The sequence below is a fragment of the Otolemur garnettii genome, unplaced genomic scaffold, assembly GCF_000181295.1.
Source record: "Otolemur garnettii isolate 467f Iridium unplaced genomic scaffold, OtoGar3 scaffold00039, whole genome shotgun sequence".
Taxonomy (NCBI): Eukaryota; Metazoa; Chordata; class Mammalia; order Primates; family Galagidae; genus Otolemur; species Otolemur garnettii.
In genome coordinates, this window is record NW_003852434.1 from 12,538,111 (window position 1) to 12,545,544 (window position 7,434).

At 46.3% G+C, this 7,434-nt stretch overlaps 1 protein-coding gene across 1 annotated transcript in view; it reads left to right on the top strand.

Annotated features, from left to right (window-relative positions):
* NAAA (N-acylethanolamine acid amidase) overlaps window positions 1-7,434 on the top strand; it is a 22,044-nt gene extending 14,610 nt beyond the window's left edge. Inside the window, exons 6-11 of the mRNA XM_003790129.3 lie at window positions 522-694; window positions 854-916; window positions 1,499-1,565; window positions 2,529-2,557; window positions 6,473-6,550; window positions 7,395-7,434. Of these exons, the coding sequence (XP_003790177.1) occupies window positions 522-694; window positions 854-916; window positions 1,499-1,565; window positions 2,529-2,557; window positions 6,473-6,548 (408 nt within the window). The 3' untranslated portion in view covers window positions 6,549-6,550; window positions 7,395-7,434. The remainder of the gene's footprint in view (window positions 1-521; window positions 695-853; window positions 917-1,498; window positions 1,566-2,528; window positions 2,558-6,472; window positions 6,551-7,394) is intronic.

A 7,434-nucleotide genomic window follows, 5' to 3' on the forward strand; every position in this document is an offset into this window, starting at 1 on the left:
CTCCGGAGCAGATCAGCTCAGGAAAGGAGCACGTGTGGAAGCGGAAGATTTGGGGTTGTGATTCCCTCAGGCATCCATTCTGTGGACCTCTGGAAGATTCGTGGGCCCTCCAGGGTGTCAGACAGCAGCCAGGCTCAGGGCTCTGGTGCAACACACATGCTGTCGTCCTGAAGCCTTTGCAGATCTGATCCACTGATCTAGAACTCTCGTTCCACCCCAACTCCTCACCCTGCAGACCCCACTTTCTCCAGTCTGACTTCTCTTTGAAGCCCGTGTTTGGTGGGCTGGGCCCAGGACTCATCAATAGCTCCTGCCTTTTGTCAGAAATTCCCACTGCTATTGGCTCCCTGTGGAAGCTGAGATTTCTTCCTTCTCAGGAGCCCCGATGACAAGAGAGTAAGGTCAGGGCAGGTTAAGGGGACAGCCATGGCTTAATATAGCAAGATAAGATGCTTCAGCCTGTTCTTGGTGGACCACTGCCCTGGGCTGCACTGCTCACACACACTCATCTTTCTGTTCAGACCCTGAGTGAGTCAGAAAACTTTGAAGCAGCTGTTTTCAGATTGGCCAAGACTCCCCTGATTGCTGACGTCTATTACATCGTTGGTGGCACGTCCTCCCAGGAGGGAGTGGTCATCACAAGGAACAGAGGTGGCCCAGCGGACATTTGGCCTCTAGATCCTTTGAATGGAGCGTGAGTAGAATTGAAAGCTCTGGTCATTTTATATCAAATATTCTTTATTTTTTAATTGGTGAAACAGGATATTTTAATATTTAAATTGTTTTTAATAGTTCTTCATTACCTATGTCCTAAGTAACCCTGGATAGGACAAGATGACCTACTCTGTTGTAGGTGGTTCCGAGTGGAGACAAATTATGACCATTGGAAGCCAGCACCCAAGCATGATGACCGAAGGTAGAGTCCCATGCACTTCCCAGTCGGCGCTGCCCCTCCCACTGCAGAACCTGGACAGACCTCCATGTGCTGTCTTCCCCCAGGAAAGACGCCCGGGCACCCTCACCAAACCTTGAGGTGGTCGGGGGTGTGTGGAGGAAAGCCAGGGTCAGAGCCTCTTGGCAGCTGGTTGGGTGTTGGGAAGGCTGACTCGCCCTGGTCCCAGGGTCAGGAGCCCTCCAGCCCCCCATCGGCCCTGCAAATGACTCACTCTGTTCATCCATCTGAAAAATAAAATAAGGCCCTATAAAAATTATCTAAAATTATAGATTCACGGTCTTCTATATAAGACTTTTTCAGGAGGAAATTATTTCCTTTAAATAATAAATAAACCAGTGGAGGCCTTTCCTTGTCCCTTCTAATTGTAGAAGTTCTATAATTAGAAAGATGGGATCAGCATGGCCCCCAGGAGCCCTCTACCTCTCCTTGGCCTTCATGCCCCATGTGTTTGCAGTAAGTGTCCCCCTCTTTTGGAGACATTGTGCCTCCAAAAATAGCAGCCTTGGGGCTTCCTGAGGTGACTTTTGACTCTTGTCCTTACAGAACGCCTACCATCAAAGCCCTTAATGCCACTGGGCAGGCTCACCTCAGCCTGGAGGCGCTTTTTCAGGTAACTTGTCACAATGCCTAGCTTATTCGATGTTTGCTGTTTGTTTGTTGGGAGAGTCTCCTTTGTCCCCCTGGCTAGAGTGCATGGTGTTGTCAGAACTCACAGCAACCTCAAACTCCTTGGTTCAGATGATCCAGCCTCTAAAGTAGCTGGGACTGCAGGTGGCCGCCCATAATACCTGGCTAGTTTTTCTGTTTGTAGTAGAGATGGGGTCTCACTTTGCTCAGGCTGGTCTCGAACTCCTGAGCTCAAGCGATCCACCTGCCTCAGCCTCCCAGAGTGCAAGGATCATAGATGTGAGCCACCGTACCAGGCTTGGTGTATCTGTTAATAGTGGTTAAAAAAAAAAAAAATTCCCCGCTCTAATCAAACAAATGCAGCGGATAGAAGTGTTAGAGTAAAAGTTTTATCTGACTGGTTGAAAACATTTTTAAAAAGTCAGATAACATTTTCTGAACTTGTTTCGATGTAAGTTAAAGTTATCCATCTTTAGGGCACTACCTGTGGCTCAGTGAGTAGGGCGCCGGCCCCATATACCAAGGGTGGCGGGTTTGAACCTGGTCCTGGACAAACTGCAACAAAAAAATAGCCAGGCGTTGTGGCAGGCACCTGTAGTCCCAGCTGCTCAGGAGGCTGAGGCAAGAGAATTGCTTAAGGCCAAGAGCTGAAGGTTGCTGTGAGCTGTGACACTACAGTACTCTACTGAGGGTGACAAAGTAAGATTCTATCTCTTAAAAAAAAAAGTATCTATCTTTACCTAAGTTTTTCTTCATATTAAAAAGAAAAAGGGATCATTATAATGTTATGCTCATTATTTAAAAGAAAAAAAGAGAAAGGATTAAGAAAGCTGTAACAATTATCCCAGGATCTGCTAAAGTGTTAAGTAGTTACACTTTTCCTATATTGTACCTGTCTTCCTGCCACCGTTTAATATTCTGTGTAATATGATTTTTCCCTGTGCAGGTTCTGTCAGTTGTTCCAGTTTATAACAAGTAAGTGATGGGATAAATCTCCACTCAGAACAGTGAACTCATGCACACACTCTTTGGCCCAGTAGGGATCTGAGGCTCCTATGGCCTGGCTGTGGGTACACTCCCCTGGGTCCCAAGGTGAACAAAACCAGGTCTCTGCTCTCGGGGGACTAGCCTAGCATTCCGTTTGGGGGTGGTGAGGAGAGAGAAACAAATGTGTCATAAATCAGGGGATGGAATGACCAGGAAGGAGAGCAGTTGTGTGTTCATCCTGTCTCAGTCTGGCAGCTGTGAACGGCCTTCACTGGTTATGATCCTTCACTCACTCTGTCAGAACTAAAGTTTGAGCACCTCTGGTTTTCCTTTAGCTTCCTGAAAAGATTCCTCTGTGCTGTCCCTTGTTCCACAGTTAATCACTAAGTCATATTCCCCTTCGTAGCCCACATCCTTACAGTGCACGTAGCCCCTGGTGAGCACAGGCTCCTCTGGTCGCTAGCCTCCGATTTTACCCACACACTTCTCTGAGGTGAAGCTCTGGGCCAAGGCTGCACCCACCACAGGGAGCTTTCAGAACTGAGAGGCAGAGGCCACCCACTCCCCAGGAAATTCCGAAGGTCCACAGTCACCACTGACTCCACTAGGTGTCGCCCCAGAGTGGGGCTCACTCCTGCCTGCCTTACCTCCGACCAGCTCATTAGGAGGACAGACGCCTTTTGGAAGATTTTATTTACAAAAATAGGAAACCTCTGCTGGTAAAGACAGTTTTATCTCCTCCTCTACTTCAGGAAATTCCAGAACCCAGCATTTCCTCCTTTCTCATCATGCTCACTACTTCTTTCTCCAAGAATATCAAATGCTATTCTTCAAGAAGTCGCTTAATATACTTAAAACCTACCAAGTGATTTTTAGTTTCAAATACTCAGTTGATTTTTTTCCTTTGGAATGATCCTATTTTATCCGGACACAAAATGCTAGTTTACCTGATGACATATAGAATAACTTTGATACCTGGATGCTTTAAGATTTCTTAGGTATATTGGGCAGTGCCTGTGGCCCAGTGGGTAGGGCGCCGGCCCCATATACTGAGGGTGGCAGATTCAAACCTGGCCCCGGCCAGCTAAAACAGCAGTGACAACTGCAACAAAAAATAGCTAGGCATTGTAGCAGGTGCCTGTAGGCCCAGCTACTTGGGAGGCTGGGGCAAGAGAACTGCCTAAGCCCAAGAGTTGGAGGTTGCTGTGAGCTGTAACACCAGAGCACTCTACGGAGGGTGACAAAGTGAGACTCTGTCTCAAATAAAATAACAAAATAAAATAAAAAGATTTCTTAGATATAATGGTATTTTCAAAACTGAAATTCTTCTTTTCACTTTGCACCAAAATATCTCTGAAAGTTTTTTTCCTTTAAGTATAAATACAAAAATTAATAAAAATTTATCCCACAAACAATATTCTAAAAACAGCCACATGCAGAAAACAAAGTAGTCAATATTCCACCACTCTAACAAATGAGCTATTTGGGCAACAAATCATACCCAGTGGTGCGCTAGTAAACTAGCCCATTGTTAGGCCCAGGGACTAACACAAGTTAACCCCTGATTTGTGCCATTTGTTGACTTCCATGGTGTAAATTCTCCCACCATGGCTGATTTTAGGCTTACAATTGACTCATAAACTTCCTGCATACTTAATAATTAATTCACTCTCACCAGCCTGTAGGAGCCAGTTCCAATGCACCTTTGACTGTACCCATCCCAGGGAACACACATTTACCCTTCTAATACTCATTTTAAAAATAGGGGCTAGGCTTGGTGCCTGTGGCTCAAATGGCTAAGGCGCCAGCCACATACACCTAAGGTGGCAAGTTAGAATCCAGCCCGGGCCGCCAAACAACAAGGATGGCTGCAAGCAAAAAATAGCCAGGTGTTGTGGCGGGCACCTGTGGTCCCAGATACTTGGGGGGCTAAGGCAAGAGACTTACTTGAGCCCAGGAGTTGGAGGTTGCTGTGAGCTGTGATACCACCACACTCTACCCAGGGGGACAGCTTGAGGCTCTGTCTCAAAAAATAAAAAAATAAAAATAGGGGCTAAAAATTATTTTTGTGTTGTTAGTTTTAAAAATAATTATAGACTTGACTAATGTGTCTTTTAAAAATTAATATTGTAATGCAATAGTTGTAGTTATTAAAGCAAAGCATTTTCTATTTAAGTAGCCCTTATAATTTTAAAAGGCATTTTCTATTCATCAAGCAGCCCATATAATTTTAAATAATTTCTATATTATAATTGAGTTAAGCATTCTCCAATTAGTGTTTGCTCTATTAAAACTCTAAATAAACGTATTTCGTATACTCGCCTCCTTCCGGTATTGGAATATTTCCCCCTGGCTGAGTTCCCAGAAGTAGGATTACTGAGTTAAAGGGCTATCAATATTTAAATGGCTTCTGAAATGGTTTTTATCAAAATAAAATAGTTGGAAATTATAAAGTTTAGCAAGTAGCATTTTTCTCTATTGTATAACTGAACTCAAGCAAAACTGCATTTAAATAACAGTCACCATGAAGCTAGAATTAACAAAGACCCCAACTCTCAACCCTTTACACTCTGTGGGGCTCTGCTGAGGCTGTCGGTGTGAGGTCAGCAGAGCTGTCTGAGAGAAGGCGGGTGGCTCCATGCTGCCCCCTTGTGCTGCGCGGCGGAATCACACCCACCTGCGCTAGAACTCCACCCTCTGCTGCGATCAGCGGTAGGGAAAACATTAAAACAGTGATGGAGAATAGAGCTATGACAAGGGAAAATAGATATATTTTGAGAGAGTCTTGCTTTTGCCCCACCCCCACCCCCTAGGGTGTAGTGGCGTCGTCAAACTCCTGGGCTTAAGCGATCTTCTGCTTCAGCCCCTAGTGTAGCTGGGATTACTATTTTTAGTAGAGGCGAGGTCGCCCTCTTGCTCCGACTGGTCTTGAACTCTAGAGCTCAGGGGATCCTCCTGCCTCACCGCTCCAGAGAGCTAGGATTATAGGCAAGAGCCACCCTACCCGGCTCAGGGAAAGTTTTAAAATAGTGATGGAGAATAATAGAACATGGTCCTGCTCAGGGAACCCGTTCCCCTAGGGCAAGCTGTGCGCCTGCTCAGACATGTAGTGCTGTCTGCAGCTGGGCGTGCAGCTCAGCTGTGGGGACCAGCACCACTAATTGGGCCTGCCAAGCAAGCCAGCTCCAGGCGCGTCTCAGCTGGGTTCCAAGGCCAGTGGGAGAAGAGGGAGGAGGAGGGGAAGGGGTCTCGTGTGTGTGTGTGTGTGTGTGTGTGTGTGTGCGCGCGCGCGCGCGTGCACGTGTGCTCCTGTGCTGCCCTCCTGTGGAGAGGGTAGAGTCTTCATTCATCAACGGACCTTGGTCCTTGGGCTTCAGAGGCCAAAGTCTGGTCTTCCCTTCCCTGTTACTATCTCTTTGCACAAGGAATCTGCGGGGCCCAAGGCATGTGCCCACCCAGACTCTGGCCCAAGTACTCAAGACCCTGGAATTCTCAGCTGGAACAGCCCCAAACCCACTGCTGGGGCCCAAGTGGTCCTCTTCCCTGGCTGGCCACTGGGAATGCCCTGTCAAAAAGAAGTTCCAGGGGTGGCTGCAAATGAGGGCCTTTGGGGTAGGACAGAGCCAGGGGTGAGGAGCAAGGGTGGGTTCCCCCTCATTGCCACAGGGTAGAGCTCCCAGGAATCTGATGTTAAGTTCCAGCTTGCCCTTTCACGATGTTGTCAAAATAGGCCTGTCTGAACTCTGCAACCAAATATTTTAAATATTCTGACATTAATGGACCTCTATTTGTAGTCTTGTCCTAGATCCCCAGTGTTATGGAAGCACTTGGTAGTTTTTATCTCCCTCTTTGGCATATTAGGGGAAATGGTGTGTATGTAAAAGTTCCTCCCCTCCTTTTCAGCTACACACTTTATACCACAGTGATGAGCGCTGCCAGCCCAGACAAGTACATGACCAGGATCAGAAACCCAAGTTGAAGGTAAGTGAGCAGAAGAGCAAAGTCACTCTTTGTGCCATGAAAAATTTGCTGAAAGTTATTGTTATTGTCATTTGGGGGAGGGGGCGGGGAAGATGGGTGCTGCTCTTTTTGTTTTGTTTTTTAGCAGCAGGGTCTCACTCTTTTGCACTGGCTGGAGTGCAGTGGCACAATCATGCCTCAGCTTCCCAAGTAGCTAGGACTATAGCTGTGCTCCACCACACCAGCTAGTTGGTTTTTTTTTTTTTTTTCATTTTTTTTAAAAGATGAGTTCCTACTATGTTGCCCAGGCTGGGCTCAAACTCCTTGCCTCAAGCAGTCCTCCTGTCTCAGCCTTCTAAAGTGCTGAGATAATACGTGTGGGCCACCATGTCTAGTGATGTATTGGTATTTCTCATGGAAGCATCCCTCAAATTCATACATAGATAAGATTTGCTGATGAGCATCTGGCATATGGTTATCTTTTGTGTCGGATTAATGGCCATCCCTCGATATTTTATTTTGAGTTGTTTGTAGGGAATTCCATCTGCTAGTACTCAGTACCTTTTGCCCCTTATTAAAACCTGCTCTTAGGGCAAGGTGTCCACTGGTAAGACATACATGCTCCCAGAGTAAGTGGGTCCAGCACCTAGAAGACAAATTCTAAAGGCAGAGGACATGTACAGAATTTATTTTTGCTGGTGAATCCACAGGTGAAAGGAAGGAAAGCACAACCCTTCCTGCTGGTCCCAAAGTCAAAGCAAGGCAGCTGCCTACTGCCCTGTGTGAACCTGGCCTGAGGTCTGGTTGTTCACTTATCTCAGGAATGAATTTGAATTAAATGCTTTGTTTGTTTCTTCTCTTCCAGGTGGATTTTTTAAAAAGTGAAGAGCTGCACTTAAAAAAAA